At 43.5% G+C, this 21,836-nt stretch overlaps 1 protein-coding gene across 3 annotated transcripts in view; it reads left to right on the top strand.

Annotated features, from left to right (window-relative positions):
- Positions 1-21,836, top strand: part of LOC137570123 (uncharacterized) — a 157,176-nt gene that overhangs the window by 123,785 nt on the left and 11,555 nt on the right. For all 3 annotated transcript variants that reach the window (XM_068278895.1, XM_068278893.1, XM_068278894.1), the window contains exons 16-19: positions 6,902-6,953; positions 12,318-12,429; positions 18,851-18,934; positions 20,585-20,708. In XM_068278895.1, the coding sequence (XP_068134996.1) occupies positions 6,902-6,953; positions 12,318-12,429; positions 18,851-18,934; positions 20,585-20,708 (372 nt within the window). The remainder of the gene's footprint in view (positions 1-6,901; positions 6,954-12,317; positions 12,430-18,850; positions 18,935-20,584; positions 20,709-21,836) is intronic.

The following is a 21,836-nucleotide window of genomic DNA, read 5'->3' as shown; positions in this document are numbered from 1 at the left end:
AATTTCAACCAAATTCGTTTTTGGCTTCTATACTATATGGCTTTTATACTGATCATTTCTCTGCAGTAATGTCCATTGCCTGGCTTGTATACTGATCATTTCTCTACAGTAGTGTCCATTGCCTGGCTTCTATACTGATCATTTCTCTGCAGTAGTGTCCATTGCCTGGCTTGTATACTGATCATTTCTATGCAGTAGTGTCCATTGCCTGGCTTCTATACTGATCATTTCTATGCAGTAGTGTCCATTGCCTGGCTTCTATACTGATCATTTCTCTGCAGTAGTGTCCATTGCCTGGCTTGTATACTGATAATTTCTCTACAGTAGTGTCCATTGCCTGGCTTCTATACTGATCATTTCTCTACAGTAGTGTCCATTGCCTGGCTTCTATACTGATCATTTCTCTGCAGTAGTGTCCATTGCCTGGCTTGTATACTGATCATTTCTCTGCAGTAGTGTCCATTGCCTGGCTTGTATACTGATCATTTCTCTACAGTAGTGTCCATTGCCTGGCTTCTATACTGATCATTTCTCTGCAGTAGTGTCCATTTCCTGGCTTCTATACTGATCATTGCTCTGCAGTAGTGTCCATTGCCTGGCTTGTATACTGATCATTTCTATGCAGTAGTGTCCATTGCCTGGCTTCTATACTGATCATTTCTCTGCAGTAGTGTCCATTGCCTGGCTTCTATACTGATCATTTCTCTGCAGTAGTGTCCATTGCCTGGCTTGTATACTGATAATTTCTCTACAGTAGTGTCCATTGCCTGGCTTCTATACTGATCATTTCTCTACAGTAGTGTCCATTGCCTGGCTTCTATACTGATCATTTCTCTGCAGTAGTGTCCATTGCCTGGCTTGTATACTGATCATTTCTCTGCAGTAGTGTCCATTGCCTGGCTTGTATACTGATCATTTCTCTACAGTAGTGTCCATTGCCTGGCTTCTATACTGATCATTTCTCTGCAGTAGTGTCCATTTCCTGGCTTCTATACTGATCATTGCTCTGCAGTAGTGTCCATTGCCTGGCTTCTATACTGATCATTTCTCTGCAGTAGTGTCCATTTCCTGGCTTCTATACTGATCATTGCTCTGCAGTAGTGTCCATTGCCTGGCTTCTATACTGATCATCTCTCTGCAGTAGTGTCCATTGCCTGGCTTGTATACTGATCATTTCTCTGCAGTAGTGTCCATTGCCTGGTTTCTATACTGATCATTTCTCTGCAGTAGTGTCCATTTCCTGGCTTCTATACTGATCATTGCTCTGCAGTAGTATCCATTGCCTGGCTTCTATACTGATCATTTCTCTGCAGTAGTGTCCATTTCCTGGCTTCTATACTGATCATTGCTATGCAGTAGTGTCCATTGCCTGGCTTCTATACTGATCATTTCTCTGCAGTAGTGTCCATTGCCTGGTTTCTATACTGATCATTTTTCTGCAGTAGTGTCCAGTGTTCTCCCCAGGATCAATCAGCCGGGCGGAGCGCCCGGGTAAGTTTAATTATCGCCCGGCTGATGAAACTGCATGCCCCGTTGTCTCCGAGCCCAAGTAAAATAAGTTACTGCCCGGCTGATAAATCTGCGTGTCCCTGTCATCGCGAGCCGCCCCTCTACACTCGAGATCTCGCGCTTCCCGGCGAGCTCGTGCTTTGATAGGCTTAGCAAATATAAGAGGCGTGGCATTAGCGCTAGCCGCCTTCTGCAGAGCCGTGTGCCTGTGAGAGCTGTGCAGGAACGTGTGTGGACTGGAGAGAGGCATGTGCGCAGCTCACTGACGGATGAATCTGTCTTGCTCCATATGCAGGCTATGAGATATTTATATATACATACCCGGCCCGCTGTGGTTGGCAGCGCGGCACTGGATGACAGAGGTGGATGGTGTGCTCCGGGTGATCAGCAGGGCTGTGCCCTGTCTCGCAGCACAGAGCAGGTACTGAAGCTCGGGGAGACCTTTAGGGAACAGCTGAGTATAAATGTCAGGAGCGATCTGCTGCCATGCTATCTGGGAGGGGGGGGGGGGGTACCTACCCACAACACTAGTCTGACCTACCTACCCACCCCCCCACCCACTAGTCTGACCTACCTACCCATCCCCCCCACCCACTAGTCTGACCTACCTACCCCCCCCCCCCCCACCCACTAGTCTGACCTACCTACCCACCCCCCACCCACTAGTCTGACCTACCTACCCACCCCCCCACCCACTAGTCTGACCTACCTACCCACCCCCCCACCCACTAGTCTGACCTACCTACCCACCCCCCTACCCACTAGTCTGACCTACCTACCCACCCCCCCACCCACTAGTCTGGCCTACCTACCCACCCCCCCACCCACTAGTCTGGCCTACCTACCCACCCCCCCACCCACTAGTCTGACCTACCTACCCACCTCCCCACCCACTAGTCTGACCTACCTACCCACCCCTCCACCCACTAGTCTGACCTACCTACCCACCCCTCCACCCACTAGTCTGACCTACCTAAACTAGTCTGACCTACCTACCCAGCCCCCCACCCACTAGTCTGACCTACCTACCCACCCCCCCACCCACTAGTCTGACCTACCTACCCACCCCCCCACCCACTAGTCTGACCTACCTACCCACCCCCCACCCACTAGTCTGACCTACCTACCCACCCCACTAGCCACTAGCCTGACCTAGTAACCCTCCCACCCCACTAGCCACCAGCCTGACCTACACTTCACTAGCCTGACCTACTTACCCACCCACCTCACTAGCCACAGCTTGACCTACTTACCCACTACATTACAGTTGGCTACGCCCATGTAAAGGTTCCACCCATTTTCCCGCACACGTCATGGCCACGCCCATTTTACCCCACCCGGCTACTTTTTCATGCCACCCGGCTGAAAAAAATTTCTGGGGAGAACACTGGTGTCCATTGCCTGGTTTCTATACTGATCATTTCTCTGCAGTAGTGTCCATTGCCTGGCTTCTATACTGATCATTTCTCTGCAGTAGTGTCCATTGCCTGGCTTCTATACTGATCATTTCTCTGCAGTAGTGTCCATTGCCTGGTTTCTATACTGATCATTTCTCTGCAGTAGTGTCCATTGCCTGGCTTCTATACTGATCATTTCTCTGCAGTAGTGTCCATTGCCTGGCTTCTATACTGATCATTATTCTGCAGTAGTGTCCATTTCCTGGCTTCTATACTGATCATTTCTCTGCAGTAGTGTCCATTGCCTGGCTTCTATACTGATCATTTCTCTGCAGTAGTGTCCATTGCCTGGCTTCTATACTTATCATTTCTCTGCAGTAGTGTCCATTGCCTGGCTTCTATACTGATCATTTCTCTGTAGTAGTGTCCATTGCCTGGCTTCTATACTGATCATTTCTCTACAGTAGTGTCCATTGCCTGGCTTCTATACTGATCATCTCTCTGCAGTAGTGTCCATTGCCTGGCTTCTATACTGATCATTTCTCTGCAGTAGTGTCCATTTCCTGGCTTCTATACTGAGCATTTCTCTACAGTAGTGTCCATTGCCTGGCTTCTATACTGATCATCTCTCTGCAGGAGTGTCCATTGCCTGGCTTCTATACTGATAATTTCTCTGCAGTAGTGTCCATTTCCTGGCTTCTATACTGAGCATTTCTCTACAGTAGTGTCCATTGCCTGGCTTCTATACTGATCATCTCTTTGCAGTAGTGTCCATTGCCTGGTTTCTATACTGATCATTTCTCTGCAGTAGTGTCCATTGCCTGGCTTCTATACTGATCATTTTTCTGCAGTAGTGTCCATTGCCTGGTTTCTATACTGATCATTTCTCTGCAGTAGTGTCCATTGCCTGGCTTCTATACTGATCATTGCTCTGCAGTAGTGTTCATTGCCTGGCTTCTATACTGATAATTTATCTGCAGTAGTGTCCATTGCCTGGCTTCTATACTGATCATCTCTCTGCAGTAGTGTCCATTGCCTGGCTTCTATACTGATCATCTCTCTGCAGTAGTGTCCATTGCCTGGCTTCTATACTGATCATCTCTCTGCAGTAGTGTCCATTGCCTGACTTCTATACTGATCATTGCTCTGCAGTAGTGTCCATTGCCTGGCTTCTATATTGATCAGTTCTCTGCAGTAGATTCTGCAAGCAGCCAGCGGGGCCAAAAGCCTTATCTGCACGCATGGCCAGTGATTCAAAATGTAATAGAGGGAGCTCAGCTCAACAGCCAGGCACAACATATTTTAAAGAAATGAATGACACCTTTTATATTTCTCTAATTTCAGGCTTGCTTTAACAACATTAAAAAAACTGTATGAAAAGCAATCTTTATGACATACAGTTGTTACATTTTGCTTAACCACTTGCCGACAGCGCACTCATACCGCGCGTCGGCAAAATGGCAGCTGCAGGACCAGCGACGCAGATCTGCGTCGCCGGCTGCAGGCTAATTAATCAGGAAGCAGCTGCTCGCGCGAGCGGCTGCTTCCTGTCAATTCACGGCGGAGGGCTCCGTGAATAGCCTGCGGGCCGCCGATTGCGGCTCGCAGGCTAAATGTAAACACAAGCGGAAATAATCTGCTTTGTTTACATTTGTACAACACTGCTAACAGTAGCAGCGTTGTACTGGATCAGCGATCCCCGGCCAATCAGCGGCCGGGGATCGCTGTCACATGACAGGCAGGAGCCTATTAGAGGCTGCACAGGACAGATCCGTTCCTGTGCAGCCTCGGATCTCCGGAGAAGGGAGGGAGGAGCGGGAGAGGGGGAATCCTGCGGTGGAGGGGGCTTTGAGGTGCCCCCTCACCCCCCGCCAGCCACACGCAGGCAGGAACGATCAGACGCCCCCAGCACATCATCCCCCTAGTGGGGAAAAAAGGGGGGGTAATCTGGTCGCTCTGCCTGGTGTTTGATCTGTGCTGTGGGCTGTGGAGCCCACCCAGCACAGATCAGCAAATACAGCGCTGGTCCTTAAGGGGGGGGTAAAGGCTGGGTCATCAAGTGGTTAAAGAGGAACTCCAGTGAAAATAATGTAATAAAAAAGTGCTTTATTTTTACAATAATTATGTATAAATGATTTAGTCAGTGTTTGCTCATTGTAAAATTTTTCCTCTCCACGATTTACATTCTGGCATGTATCACATGATGACATTTTTACTGTGGGCAGGTTATGTAGCTGCTGCTAGCTGTTTTGGCCGTTAGAGACAGCTGCAAGAAGCAATTTCCTATCTCTGAACATTGTTACATTGTGGCAGTTTGCCAGGAGCACCGCGGTCCTCAGAGCTTCTTGTGGGAGGGATTTCACCACAATTTCAGTCATACAGCGCCCCCTGATGGTCTGTTTGTGAAAAGCAATATATTTCTCATGTAAAAGGGGGTATCAGCTACTGATTGGGATAAAGTTAAATTCTTGGTTGGAGTTCCTCTTTAACATTATACAATAATCCCAATACATTTCCCTGCTAGTCTCCCTATACCATTCTAACACAACCTTTGCTCTGCATACAACCTTCTTCCTCTCCTACAATCTGCTCCTATTCATTCACATACACAGGATTTCTGACAAGCCTCTCCCCACCCTTGGAATTCCCTTCTAAAATACATCTGTCACTCTTCAAACCTTGAAACCTTCTAGCCCAGCGTTTTTCAACCAGTGTTCCGCGGCACACTAGTGTGCCGCGGAACGTTGCCTGGTGTGCCGTCCTCTTATCCCCCTCTCACCCGTCCCCGCGGCTGCCGCTGTTATTACCTTAGCAGCGGCCGCTCTCCCCTCTCCAGCGCATGTATTTATTCTAGCAGCGTATCTCCCGGCTGCTCTGTATGTGATGCGCAGGAGGCAGGTCTCGGTTACCATAGTAACGGCGATACATATCGCCGTTACAGGAAGCCGCTGCCCTGCTTCCTTCCGCATCACACAGAGCAGCCGGAGATACGCTGCTTGACTATACACGCGCCGGAGAGGGGAGAGCGGCAGCTTTTAAGGTAATAACAGCGGCGTGGACGGGCGGGGGGCACTATACTGGCTATCCTGGGGCACTAAACTGGCTATACTGGGGCACTATACTGGCTATACTGGGACACTAAACTTGCTATACTGGGGCACTATACTAGCTATACTGGGGCACTATACTGGGGCACTATTCTGGCTATACTGGGGCACTATACTGGCTATAATGGGGCACTATACTGGCTATAATGGGGCACTATACTGGCTATACTGGGGCACTATACTGGCTATACTGGGGCACTATACTGGCTATACTGGGACACTATACTGGGGCACTATACTGGCTATACTGGGGCACTATACTAGCTATACTGGGGGGCTATACTGGGGTACTATACTGGGGCACTATACTAGCTATACTGGGGCACTATACTAGCTATACTGGGGCACTATTCTGGCTATACTGGGGCACTCTACTGGCTATACTGGGGCACTATACTAGCTACACTGAGGCAACTAAACTCCCTACACTGGGGCAACTATGCTAGCTATGCAGCCGCACCCCAGACCCCCCACCCCACCCCCATAGCCTGCTGCGCACGGCACTGTCCACTAGGTCGCGCAAACAACCGGGGGCTGCATCCCCCCCGCGCGCCGTTCCCCGGAGAAAAATTTGGTCAGACAGTGTTCCCCGGGCCGGAAAAGGTTGGGAACCACTGTTCTAGCCCACCCTTTAAATGCATGTTTCAGGCAAGCATACAATGTAACCCACACCATTTTTACTTTCAGCCCCTTCCCAAGCTGTGCTCCAGCCATTTCTGTATTATCTACCAATGTCTGTATTTTATGTGCCCATGCTTGTTTTCTTACTCTGTACAAGACCATGACACTATATGAATCAATAATAATAACCATTGTAGTTATTTTACGTTTTTCTTATGTTTGGCAAAGCTGTAATGCTAACCTAAGATCGGCTCCCTTTTTCTGTAGGTCCCCAGTCCTGAAGCCATTTTTCTTTCTGCACCCTAGAAAGGATGTAAAAGTAAGATTTATGCCTTTCCTTATTCGTAATTAAAGTGTCACTCCAATTTTGTAAAGCAGAAAACTATATTTGGTGCGTGGCTTGGAGCATATGTTGGTGTGTGTATGTGAGCTGGTAACACACAATATTTAGAATTTGCATATGTGGAGGACCACACCAGTGCTGCAGTACAGAAATGTCGCCTCTCTTCATTCCCTTCAGATGTATATTGTTACCATATACAGTAAATTAATTACTTGTTGCAGAACATCTAAATGCTGGTTTACACTATACAATGCTTCTGCCAATGTGCCTCATAACAATTCACTTTAAGAGATTGGGGCTGCATGGCCAAGCACATTGGAATGCAACTGACCAGAGGATTTTAGCTGGGGATGGAAATATTTTCTTCCTAAATCCAATCTTAGCAATGCAAACTGAAAAAAAGAATCTGGGGATGTCCCAACCACAAAACTGTGGACTGCTGCCATGGTTGAAAGAATGATTTACTCTGTTCAGAAAATCATAGTTGTCTGCAGACTGAAATGGTCAAGTACCAACCACAACTTCAGAATTCCACAACTCGCCCAGATTCCCAAGTCAAAACAGACTACTGAATGCTGGTGACAATTGGGGATGATGATCATTAAAATGCAAATATTTCCGAGTTCATGCAGGATTATGTAAATTTTGAATCAAACATAAAGGGCTTAAAAGTGGACCAATCGATTTAAACATTTGTGGTCCATTTTCAAGATGCATACATGTGCATACAAAATTTACATAATCCTGCATGAACTCAGTAAGTGTGCTACGCCTGCATTAACCACTTAAAGGAGTCATCAAGGAAAATAATGTAAAATGAGTGCTACTTACCGGGGGCTTCCTCCAGCCCCAAGCTCCTAGCATGTCCCTCGCCGCAGCTCTGCCCGCAACCGTTTGCGCAGCTCCGAGCCGGTCCCCGGCGATGACATCAGAGCGACCTCCAGGTCGCTCTGCACTGCGCCTGCGTGAGCGGAGCTGTCTATCACTGCCACGTGGGCCAGAGCGGACTGCGCAGGTGCAGTAGTTCTGCGCCTGCGCAGTCCGCTCCGGCCCACGTGGCAGTGATTGACAGCGCCGCTCACGCAGGCGCAGTGCAGAGCGACCTGGAGGTCGCTCTGATCTAATCGCCGGGGACCGGGATGGAGCTGCGGCGAACGGCTGCGGGCAGAGTTGCGGCGAGGGACATGCTGGGAGCTTGGGGCTGGAGGAAGCTCCCGGTATGTAGCACTCATTTTACATTATTTTCGCTGATGACTCCTTTAAGCCTAACTGGACAAATATATTTGTGAAGTGTAGTTGTGGAGACTTCACCACCAGTTTATTACTAAGTGAGGCATATGTGGCATCCTTTTAAAGGGGAACTTCAGCCTAAACAAACATACTATCATCAAGTTACATTAGTTATAAGGCAGGCAAATGTTTGTGCTCATGGGGGCTGCCATCTTTGTCATGGGGGCAGCCATTTTTTGGTTGAAAGGAGGTGACAAGGAGCAGGAGACACAGTTCCAACTATCCTGTGTCCTGTGTCCTGATCACCCCTCCCAGCTGCACACGCTAGGTTTCAAATGTCAGATTCAAAATGTAAAAAAAAAAAAAAAAAATTGCACCAAAACAGCAGAACGAGAACAACAAAATCAGAAATCCCATCATGCTTTGCACAGCATCAGGGGGAAAAAGCCCAGGCAGTTTTCTTCTGTGCAGCTAAAAATGAGGCTTGTATAAGAGAAACAACGTTCTGATGCTGTGAAACTGTTAAAGAAACACAAAGCCTTTTCAGTGCTGCTGAATCGATTTTTAGTCCGGAGGTTCACTTTAATCATGAAGAGTTGTAGAATACATTTTGGTGTATCTTGAAACTTGGGCATGCTTCACATAAGATATGGGTAGGGACAAACTCAATCCAACATTAAAAAGTAATTTTCAAAACTATGATAAAACTTGGGAGAGTCCTAGCAAAACAACAAGAGATGTATGTGGTAACATTTTAACCCTGATAAGTTGTAGAATGCAGTTTAGAGAGTTTTAGGGTTGAGGCCCATGTCTTGTGTATTCTTTTTAGTCACAAACTGAATCAAAAGCAATTAATTTGTCGCATATTCTGTACCAAAATAAAATACTTGTAAAATGAAAACAAAGCGACAGAATATAAGAGAAAAAAAAACATGTATTGTTACCTTAGGAACTTTGCTTTTTACATATGTATGCCATGAGGGTATATTACTATTATTTTTGCAAATAAGGTCTCATAATCATCAATAGTGTACAATGAGAAAGCAAAAAAAGACACCTTTATTTCCAAATATAATATTGTCATCATACATTGTGCTAGGAACACAATCTAAATGTTGTAATAACCAGGATGGATGAGCAAATAAAATGTGTGGGTTTAACTTATTCCTAGCACTGTTTATTGTAAAGCAATATTGGATGTAAATGGAAAAATAGTTTGTTTGTTTTTCTATTATTTACCTTAATTTCCCTTTAAAATGCATAGAAAATAAGGTAATTACTAAACAAAATGTTCACACACTAAAAGCCTAATTTGTCGCGAAAAAAAAATATATAGTAAATTTAGGAGTGATTAGTAGTAATACATTTATTTACAAATGAATGGGAGCAGTGCTGATATGGGAAAATTGCTCTCGTCCTGAAGTGGTTAAGTATCAACACAATCTGTGTAAAAGCCATACTACAAGTTTGTGTCTGTATAAATGTATTGCAGGAAGATGAGGTCCCAACATGTTTCATGTACACAGACTCTTCATGCTATGGGTGGATTTTGATGCACTACATCTATACAGACATAAATCCTTGTGGTGTGCCCCTTCCACTCTGTTGTTCTTACATGGAACTTTTTTTTTATGTAAACAATTTACTCCAGGATAAAGTATATTATACACCGGCAGCCATTCTCTTTACCCTCATTCCTGACCTGGAAAGATTTCAGTAAGATGGGAAAAGGAAGTGGTAACTGGTAATGTCTGTACATCCTTAGCCCAGGCTTGTAGTATGATGATCACTTGTTTTATAAAAAATTTACATTTTATTAGAAACGCTTTTTTTCTCCTTAACTGTCATATCCTCTACTTTGCCGATAACCACTTTCCCTCCCCTGGGACGAGTATCTGCGTCCCTGCAAAACACCACTTTACCTCACAGGGACGTAGATAATCGTCACTTGCCATGCGCACTCCCACTTGTTCATGCCGCTGATCGTTAGACGGGAGATCAATGAATGTGAACGCAGTTCCTATTCATTAATCCCCCCCCCCCCCAGTGGCCAGGCCTTTTTTCACAAATTGGGCCACTGCAGCTTTAAGGGCTCACTGCACACAAGTGATCCCCTTCCCTTTTCTCCCCACCAACAGAGTTCTCTGTTGGTGGAGTCTGATCGCTCCCCCAATGTTTATTTTTTTATTTCAAATATTTATTATTATTTTTTTTTTATAAAAATGTGTATTTTTTTAAATAAATTTTCCCTCCCTCCCCCAGTCAGCCTATCACAGCGGATTGCTCCTGTGCTCATTCCCAACTGTTCACACCAATCAAAGTGGAGCGGTCCTGGGGCTGCCGCAGTGCTCACACCAATCGGGGTGGAGCAGTCGGCAAGAGGTCAATTTAAGTCCCCATGTCAGTTATCGCCAGCATCAATGAGATGCCTGCGACATTGTAACTTCCGAAGGAACACAGCTACTTATACTACGTCAATAGGAAATCATGCGCGTGGACATCTTGTGGCCAAATAGTAAAATTAAATCTACATACATTTATTTTAATAACCATGGAACGTGAGCCTCACGTCCGCAGTGGCAGCTGCTACAAGCTGCAGGGACGTGATACTCATGTCCCTGCAGCATGGGGGGCTGTGCGGGCGATTGCGCCCGCGATTGCGCTGTTACCAGCAACAGGGGGGATGTGCTGCAGGAGACAAAAGTCCCCTGAGCCAATCTGTACATGTCCGCCAAGAATGAACACTGTTTTAGTTCAAATCCATTGATGTCTGCGTCACTTACCTAGTTACAATGTAGCAACACATTACTTCCTATTGTGTACTTATTGTACGCGAATAGGAAGTACTCAGTGGGGACATCTTGTGGCCAAATAGTAAAATTACACCTACTGACTTTGGGGAATACATTTTTTTATATGTATGTCAAGAGGGAATATTATTATTAAATTTGGGGATAAAAATTAGTGATGGATGTAAAACTGAAAAAATGCACCTTTTATTTCCAAATAAACTATTGTCGCCATACATTATACTAGGGATATAATTTTAACGTTGCAATAACTGGGACAAATAGCCAAATAAAATGTGTGTATTTTAATTAAGGTAGCATGTATTATTTTAAAGCTATAATGGCTGAAAATTGAGAAGTAATGAATTTTTTCAATTTTTTTTCTTATTATTCCCATTATAATGCATTTAGAATAAAATAATTCTTAGTGTAATGTACCACCCAAAGAAAGCCTAATTGGTGGCGGAAAAAACAAGGTATAGATCATTTTGTTGTGATAAGTAGTGATAAAGTTATTGGGGAATAAACGGGAGGAGTGCTGAAATGTGAAAATTCCTCTTGTCCATAAGGTGAAAAATACCCGCGGGCTGAAAAGATTTAAAATTAACTCCTTCCCTCCCACACTCTCCCATAGTACCCCAATACATTTTTTGCATAAATAAAAAAGTCAATGAAAAAAACATAAATAGTTACCTTATGGACTGAACTTTTTCTATATGTATGTAAAGAGGGTATATTACTGTTATTTTTTTAAATTATGGGCTTGTAATTAGTGATGGACACAAAACTGAAAAAATGCACCTTTATTTCCAAATAAAATATTAGCTCCATACATTGTACTAGGGAAATATTTTAAAAGTTGCAATAATTGGGACAAATGGGCAAATAAAATGTGTTGGTTTTATCTTGAGTAGAAAATTTTATTTTAAAACTATAATGGTTGAAAACTGAGAAATAATGATTTTTTTTTTATTTTGTATTTTTCCTATTAAAATGCAGTTTGAATAAAATATTTCTTAGCAAAAAGTACCACTCAAAGAAAGCCTAATTGATGGTGAAAAAAAAACCAATTTAGATTGTTTTGTTGTGATATTTAGTAATAAAGTTATAGGTGAATGACTAGAAGGAGTAATGAAAGGTGAAAATTGCTCTGGTTTTTAAGGGGAAAAACCCTTGGAGGTCAAGTGGTTAAATATTTGTGATGATTTGCATTTCTATGGCTTCAGAACTGTAATGTCACTATTATTTGCAGTAGCATGTTTTGTATGATAAGATGCATGTTTTATAACACATTGCAATGCTGTGATTGTTTTCCTCTTAGATTGATATTTACATGGATGGAAAACACATAGAAAAAGTTGTAGACGATCACTCATTCACTGTGGATGAATACATTTCGTCTGTTGAGCCCATAACTCCAGCAGTTCCAGAAGGTATCCTAAATTTACTGAAACAGATCATTTACTGATTTTTTGCTGACTACACAAATAAAATGCAGCCTTGTTTTTTCATCATGTATCTAGGTCCGCGATCCCCAAACTTTTTCGGCCAAGGGCCAGTTCAACATACTTCAGACTGCTCAGGGGCCGTAACATACATAAAATGTTGAAAAACATTACATTGAATCTAGACATTGATTCCCCCCAATCATGCCTGGAGGAGAACTCCCAGCAGCAGCCATTCAGTCATGCGGCGCCCAAAGAACGCCTTTGTGCACCAGAGAGTGAAGCATACCCAGGTGACAACCTGCCCTCCAGTTAGACAGCAGTGTCACCTGATGCAGAATTGGAAGCCAGCGAATGGCTGGCTTCTACAGTATGTGGGTGGACGGGTGATGCCAGCACTGCTATTCTATATGCGGCCTGTCGACATTTAAAGGTGCAGTGGGGCACATCTATAAGTTATACATTTTGTGTTTGGGGGGCCAGTGAAAAAGCCTCGGCGGGCCGCATTCGGCCCGCGGGCTGTAGTTTGTGGACCACTGATCTAGGTTTTTGATTTGCTTTAAATGTAAAAACAATCCAAAGAAACAAAGAGAATGTTTAGTTTAACGCTCCACTCTAAACACTGGTCCACTCTAAACACTTTATTTACCAGATTTCACATGAATGTTAAAAAACTTTGGCAGAAAATGTATATGTTGGGTAAGTGAGGGGAAAAAGCAACTGGTCTATTTATAAAAGAAAATGAAAGATTTGCTAGAAGTTTCAGAGATGTTCCCTTTGCAGCTGCTGAGCCTCTTATTGGCTGTAAGATGTCACATGGTGTTTGTAGACATCACGTGTTAATTGCTGGGCTATAAGTGAATATCCCACTTCATCTTTATTAGAAAAAAAAAGCCATAATTGGTGGAGTTGACTGAAGTTCCGAGACAGATGTATATGAGCTTTTGTGCGGGTCACTGACTGCAATATGATGGTAACAGAGCTATATGCCAAACATGTTCAGTCTAGTACTAGCAATGTGCTGCATTGCTTGTTTATAGATGACTTTCGGTGCAATTGTTCTATGAGAGACTCAAAATATCATTTTTATTTTTAACTGCATTTTATAAATTGACTCATTTGTACTCTTTTCTATAACATATTGATAGGTGAACAGAGGCGCCAGAAGGATAAAAGTACATACAATTTTTAAAAAATTGCTGGGAGGAAGTGGTGGACTCGCCTCCGTTAAAGCAGACACCAAGGATTGTAAATGTATAGATATACACATTTATTGAAAATACCCCAAAGATGCAACGCGTTTCGCGGGCACAGCCCACTTCTTCAGGCAATAAGCAGGGGATAAACAACAGCAATTCAGTTATAGCAAGCAGAGCAAGCAACAAGTTATAGCAAGCAACGCGTTTCGCGGGCACAGCCCACTTCTTCAGGCAATAAGCAGGGGATAAACAACAGCAATTCAGTTATAGCAAGCAGAGCTTGCTATAACTGAATTGCTGTTGTTTATCCCCTGCTTATTGCCTGAAGAAGTGGGCTGTGCCCGCGAAACGCGTTGCATCTTTGGGGTATTTTCAATAAATGTGTATATCTATACATTTACAGTCCTTGGTGTCTGCTTTAACGGAGGCGAGTCCACCACTTCCTCCCAGCAATTTTTTTAAAAATGTTATGTACTTTTATCCTTCTGGCGCCTCTGTTCACCTACCAATATATTTGAGTCCACCCCAGGTGGAGGGGTGATCTACCCCCTTTCTTCCTATCTACAGAGAGCGACTTCTTAATCCTGAGTGAGGACAGGTCTAATCTCCTCACCTGCCTAATGAGTGGTTACCTAGGTGGTAACCCGTGTTTGTGAGTATTACCATCTCACTGTTTCATTTATCCAATCAATTTTGACATACTACACCATATTGGGCTCTCGATTTCTCTTCAACTTTTCTTTTCTATAACAGTAAGGCCTGGAACCCACTATGGGCACTTTGAGGCAAATCGCAATGTGCTTACGATTTATTGTAGCCGCAATTTCATCACGATTCCCAGAGCTATCGCAATTTGGCTACTGCAGCCACTGATGCTATCGCTCTGAGATCCCTCCCAAAATGCTGCAAGCCGCATTGCTGCGAGTGCTCTGTGATAGCCACACTGCCAGTGGGACAACCCCCATAGGGATCCATTGGTGTAGCGCTGATCGCTGGTGCTCGGCTAGCGCTGGAAAAGTGCTCCTAGCAGGTTCCAGGCATAACTGTATACTACTTCTCACCATCATACAGTATCCATTGAAAAAATTGTGTATGTTACAACTTTTTCCTATAAGATTAAAATGTATTTGTGCAAATTGGTTGCACTGTTTATTGCTCTAGTAAAATGTTTTAAAAATGAAATATGACATTTGACTCCCCCACACATAACTGCTTTCAGGTAGCCATAGATATAAGGAATGTATAGCATGCAGCCCGCTGATCTCTTGTAAGTAAGCAATGGTTTGACCTCCCATAAACCTTCCGTCTGTCACCACCTCACGTCACAGTGCTGCAGCGACACTTATTCTGGGATTTTGAGAAAGTTCTTGGCCTAAGGGTTAGGTTGACACAGAAGTGAAAGGATGGCATTCTTCATGCCCGGTCATTCCCAGAGCCACTAAAAATAATATCCATGTCACCCTTGTAGGGAGGAATCTGCAATGAGGTCACCAAGGGTAAGTTTAGTTTACATTGTGGGCTTTGTAAGAATGACCTTCTGATCATCTCATAATCCACAAGAACATAAAGATGTTGTGTGAGCAGGAACATTGACACCTACAACATAATATCATATGGTTCACTAATAGAATAACTGGAAAGATTGCAGCGCTTTTGGTAGTTATTCTCGTCCATAACTACAACACAAACACTTGTTAAAGGACAACTGAAGTGAGAGGGATAAGGAGGCTGCCATATTTATTTTCATTTAAAAAAAAATGTACATCGCCTGGTTGCCCTGCTGCTTCTAACATGTTTAGCCATAGACCCTGAACTAGCATGCAGATCAAATGTTTCTGACAAAAATCTGACAAAATTTGCCCATGTTTGTTTCAGGTGTGTGATTCAGACACTACTGCAGCCAAGGAGATCAGCAGGGCTTCCAGGCAACCAGTATTTAAAAGGAAATAAACAGGCAGCCTCAATATCCATCTCACTTTAGTTGTCCTTTAAAAAATCTTTAGAGGTTGAATGTTAAAAGGAAGCTGAAGAAAGAGGTGGTTATCATATTTATTCCCTTTTAAACAATACAAATTGCCTGGTAGTCCTGCTGGTCTCTTTGGCATCAGTAGTATCTGAATCACACACCAGAAATAAGCATGCAGCTAATCTTGTCAGATTTTTGTCAGAAACATTGGATCTGCATGCTTGTGCAGGGTCTATGGTTAAAAGTATTAGAGGCAGAGGATTGGAAGGGTAGCCAAGCTACTGGTATTGTTTAACCACTTAAGGACCAGGCCATTTCTCCCAGATCTGTGCTGCGTGGGCTCTCCAGCCCACAGCACAGATCAGGAATCAGCCAGGGCGATCAGATTTCCCCCCTTTTTTCCTCACTAGGGGGATGTCCTGCTAGGGGGGTCTGATCGCCGCCGGCTATTTTCGCCTTGCGGGGGGGGGCTCTCCTCAAAGCCTCCCACCGCAGCGATTCTCAGCCTCCCTGTCCTTTCCTCCCTCTCCTCCTTTCCCTGGGCGGCGCAGGACGGTGATCCATCCTGCACCGCCTCTAATAGGCTTTAGCCTATCAGACTGCGGCGATCCCCGTCCAATCAGAGGCCGGGGATCTCCGATCTCCTTTACGGCACTGCTGCGCAGCAGCGCCGTATGATGTAAACAGCGGGGATTTCTTCCCCGCGTGTTTACATTTAGCCTGTGAGCCTGACATGGACCATTTCCATGGAAACCCACAAACGACCAGCCGCTGCCTATTGGTGTTGACTGGTCGTTAAGTGGTTAAAATGAAATAAATATGGCAACAGCCATATACATCTATATCACTTCTGGTTCTCTTTAACCTTTTAAAATGTCCTTTGTGTAGGCTTGTTTTTTTCTGTTTCATTAACCTATTTTGGTTCCTGGACGTAGAAACTACGCCCAGGAACCATGCGCGCTACCCCGCGCTCCCTCGGCCGATCGCGCGCGTGCACGAGCGCCCGCGGTTCGTTAGCCAGGCAATCAGTGAATCGGGCTACGGTGCCTGATCACTGATTCCTCTCCCCCGCTGAAAAAGCGACAGCTTCTCTCGGAAGCTGCGCCTTTTCTGGCTGTTACCTCCCCCATGCATCGCTCTAAGCGTGTGTTACGCTTAGAGTGATGTCATGTAAACAAACTCATGGCCATCTTGTGGCCAAAAAGTAATACTACAACTAAAAGTAAAAAAAATGAAAATCAACACACATTTACGTTATAAACCTATTGTTTACCTCCCACCCTCCCAAAACTACCCAAATAAAATGTTTAATATAAAAAAAAAACAAAAACATTACAATAAAAAAAATGTAAATATTTACCTAAGGGTCTAAACTTTTTAAATATCAATGTAAAGATGAAATATTTCTATTTTTTTTTTATTTTAAACTTGTAAATAGTGACAGATGCAAAACGGAAAAATGCACCTTTATTTCCAAATAAAATATTGTCGCCATACATTGTGATAGGGACATAATTTTAACGGTGTAATAACCGGGACATATGGGCAAATACAATACGTGAGTTTTAATTATGGAGGCATGTATTATTTTAAAACTATAATGGCTGAAAACTGAGAAATAATGATTTTTTTCCGTTTTTTTCTTATTCTTACTGTTAAAATGTATTTACAGTAAAGTGTCTCTTAGCAAAATGTACCCCCCAAAGAAAGCAAATTGGTGGCGGAAAAAACAAGATATAGATCAGTTCATTGTGATAAGTAGTGATAAAGTTATAGGCTAATGAATGGGAGGTGAACATTTCTCAAGTGAAAACGACGGAACGCGAATGGGTTAAGTTTTTTTAATAAGTACAAATATAACAGTTGGTGAATCACAGTTTTACAGCAAATCAAGTTTTTCTAGACATAAGATAGGATTTGTACAGATTTTTTTCAAGCAAAAAACAATTTCTCGATCAACAGCGAACGATGTTTACTTTGAAATGTTCAAAAGTGATAGCATCAAACAGATAACTGGTTTTATTATCAGATGATGCAGTGAGGATTGTTTTTCCTTCTTGCCACATTACAGAACATAATGGCTATCATTCATAAAAGTGTTGTCGGTAACAAAAATCCGTGCAGGAAAATACCGCTGTCGGTATTTCAGCCTTCTGTTTGGTCATTCATAAAAATGTTTCTAGTTGCGATAGGAGTGCGGAGATATCTCGCTCTAGGCTGTCGGTAGGCATGTGGAAACAGGAGAAGCTGGCCGAATCCCTCCATGCGGTGTTCTCTCTGCTGCTGCTTGGGAGGTCTGTCCCATTCACTTACATGTACTCTGCATGCCTATCGCTACATCCAGGGGAGCGGTAATTCCCGTCCGCATACCGCTTGCGGTAATTTTTATGAATTTACATTTTGTTACATTTCCGCATAGAATCACCGCACAGTGTGATAATTTATCGCTCTGCTCAGGAAAGTCAGCTTCACATGCGGAAACTGCCTTTATGAATACACATTTTGCTCAGTGCTCGGTAAAGTCTGCTGTTTTTAGCATTTCCGCATGCGGGAACGCTTTATGAATGATAGCCAATGTAGTTTCCCAGCTTTTTTGGAAGCCTCAGTACAATCATCTTTGTTTATCAAGGCACTGCAGAGAACATGTTAAAGTACACCTGAATTTGGAGGGATATGGGGGCTTCCATATTTGTTTCCTTTTGAACAATACCAGTTGCCTGGCAGTCCGGCCAATGTCTTTGGCTGCAGTAGTGTCTTAATCACACAAACAAACAAGTATGTGGCTAATGCAGTCAGACTTCAGGCAGAAACGTCTGATCTGCATGCTTGTTCAGGGTCTATGGCTAAAAGTATTGGAGGCACCGGATGAGCAGGACAGTCAGCCAGGCAATTTGTATTGTTTAAAAGGAAATACATATGTCAGCCTCCATATCCCTAAGTTAAGGTGTACTTTAAGTAATCAGATCTGGCTGTTTAGTTTAGCATTGGTGGTTGCTTATGCTGCTACTTGGAATTACAGAATATATTTACATAAGCAGCATTTTTATTTTATATGAAAAATCTTAAAAATATGTGTTCCATTTATTGAAATTAATTTGAAATCATTTTAAGGAAGTAGGAATTACTCAGATGAATGCATGTTTTTACCATTTTTTAATTATAATATTGCTTTACATAATTCAATAATAATGATTTCTGCTTTAATTCAGTAATAATGATCTTCTTTTGTTGGTTATATCTTCAGATCTGCCTAGTGGACCTTATTCATATCGTTTAGAGGATCTGGCTTATACAAGAAGTGGAGATAAAGGAAATATTGCAAACATAGGTCTGTTTATATTCTTACTATATTTAAAGCTGCATTTCTTCACATTCACAGATTAGGGCCTCGTTTCATCAAGACTTATCGAATCAATTACCGACAGCTCGGTAAAATACCGAACTCGATAAGTTGATTTTAGGATTCATCAAAGTTTTCTACAGGTGTTAGCGAGCATTCGGTAATCATTCGGTAATGATGCGATAAAACGGAAGAAAGTGCAATTCATGAAAATGAAAGTGGGCGTGGTTTAACGTTCCATTTAGGATTAGTTATCTCCTCCACTGCTCTGTCGTTATTCCTGTCAGATCATTGCTGACAGAGAAGATGGAGCCATTTGAAGTGGTTATGTATCAGCTGAGAGTGATTCAAAGGTGCAGAAAGGCAAGAATAAGGTCTAGAACCATATAAATTAGCAAGAGAATAGATTTATTTGCTATAACAGGACATCTGCATTTCTCTTGAATCATCTTGTAAGAGAACACAGACAGTGTCAGGGTTAACTAATTTGCTAGCTGCACTACATTTTTTCATTAAAGGCTCCTATCAAGCCGCAGCTGGCGAAATTGTGGAATTATCCCAAGCCACTTCCAAAATCCTGGTCCAGGTGTTAAGCCCTATTCAGAATGTTGCTACGTAGTGTTCAAAGGACTGCCTTTTACCCACAATTCCACGGAAATCTTATGGCCTTGTGTTAAATCACCGCTGCAAAGTGGAAATATCGACACATTATCCAATGGTTACCGAATTGTTATTTAATTCACACCGAATGCGGAAAAACCTTGATGAATACAACTAGAAATCGATACATTTTGAATTCAGTAATTTAACGAACTGGAAAAAGCTATCGCAAAGACAATGATAAATCGAGGCCACTGTCTTCTAACGCATGTGTTCCTGGTGTCCTAAGGCCTCATTCACACTGGAGTGCTTTACTAGTGATTTTAGCTTGTCTGTAAATCACTAATGCTTTAAAAAGCTCTATGGCATTGTGAATTCAGGGTAGTATTCACACTGCAGAGATCCCCAGTGATTAGGGATTTGCTGAAACTTTAAACAAGGTGAACGTAGCTGTTTTGGAGCGATTTTGGAGTAATTGCATTTATATGTTAAAGGAGTCAATTCTCACGGCTGCTTGAAAAATATAAGTCTCCTTACCAATCTACTTTGTTTGTAACTTATGCCGGGCAAAGTACATTAGTGTCCCTGTGGTTCCTGATGTCATATGACATCACATGATTTTGGGAACCACAGAGATGCTGATGCACGCAAGTGTGGAAGATTGCCTGGCGCAAGTGTGGAAGATTAGCACATGGAACCCAGCGCAGGACTTTGTGAGAGGCTTCCTGCAGCTCAGAGCAAGCGCCGCTTTAACACAGAAGGAGAATAGAGAGCAGACGAGAGAGCACAAGCAGCATAAGGACACATGGAGGTAAATAGAACAGACCACGGAAAGGGGAATGGAGAGCAGCAGGAGGGGACCAGCGGCATACCGATACACATGGAGGCAGATGGAGAGCAGGTGGGAGGTCCTCCATGCAGCTATAAGTGCCTGGCTACGAGTCAGAAATTTAGGTCTGACTGTAATAGAAGGCGACCCCCGTACTTTTATATATTAAGTGTTGGTTGTATGGTTAATTTTCTTGTTTTGTGCTGTAGGTGTTGTAGCCCGCCATCCTCTATACTATCCATATCTTATGAGAGCCCTTACTTCCCAAGTTGTAGAAGAATATTTCCAGCACGTACTGCAGAGAGATGACAGCAATGAGCAACTGGTCACTAGGTATGAACTAGCCACTGTTTGGCCATTATCTTCTTTATGTCAAGTGTTGCTACATTATATAACCCATTGATAAGTAAATCTTAATTCTGGTAAACGTTACTGAAGTCTAGTAATGCATCGACAAGTTGTTACTAACATGCATTTACAGAGTGCTGTCATACTTTCTGCACGAGACAGATGACATTGCTAACTGTCCCTCAGCGGAACTTAAAGTGCACTGAGCACCTTTAACTTTTTTTGTTTTACTATAAACCTCAACACAAGGGAGGTTCCTAATACAGTATGGCGTTGATTGGACAAGGGTTAGGGGGAGCGTCATTGCTTTCCTATGGGGGCTGCGAAGGTCACCATAACTGGCCACACTTCAAAGAATCCGGCTGTGAGCATGCATCTCCCGGTGTGTATTGTGGTGGGAGCGAGCTCAGTGCACTTTAAGCCTTGTACACATGTACGAGTTGGGAAGGCATTAGGACCCGATCCCTCGGGCAACATTGTAGGGCAAATGTCGCCAGAGGGATTGACAGACTGTTTAGATGTGTATCTAGCCTGAAGGCTAGCAATGTCTCCTGTTTCTATGCTGGGGGGGGGGGGGGGGGGTGGAAGGGCTGATGGAGCTGTGCAGAATTACCATCACACAGCTGGTGGGGGGTTAGTGGGGAGGACTGAAGCAACTCTTGGCAGAAGGACTCTTGGATGAAGCATCGGGGCCTGTGTGGATACACTAAATTCTCAGAAGAGATGATCATTATCGGTTCCCTCGGCCAAGTTTCATCTAGCATGTGTAAGAGGCTTTCAGCGCACATTCATGCCAATTGTCCCTTATTGAGTGCAACTTCTTGTTGCTCCTTAGCAATTGTAGTCGCCTATGCTTGTAACCGAATCTTTGCAGGCACTTGTAATCACCTGAGGGTGTGGGTCAAGGCCCATGAAACGCGTTGTCTAATGTCAATGAATAAATAGATATTTTCCATTACTAATGGTTTGTTCTTTTGAGAAGGTAAGACGCTACACTTTTTTTTACATAACTACTAATTATAGATCACCAAGGGCGCCTTCACCAGTGTCCTCGGAGTCACTTCTATGTACTGTCAAGTTACTGATAATCTAAGAGACTACCCTTTAGATTTA

The sequence above is a fragment of the Hyperolius riggenbachi genome, chromosome 1, assembly GCF_040937935.1.
Source record: "Hyperolius riggenbachi isolate aHypRig1 chromosome 1, aHypRig1.pri, whole genome shotgun sequence".
Classification (NCBI taxonomy): Eukaryota; Metazoa; Chordata; class Amphibia; order Anura; family Hyperoliidae; genus Hyperolius; species Hyperolius riggenbachi.
Note: the sequence above shows the minus strand (reverse complement) of the source record. Positions and strands in the feature narration are given on the sequence as shown.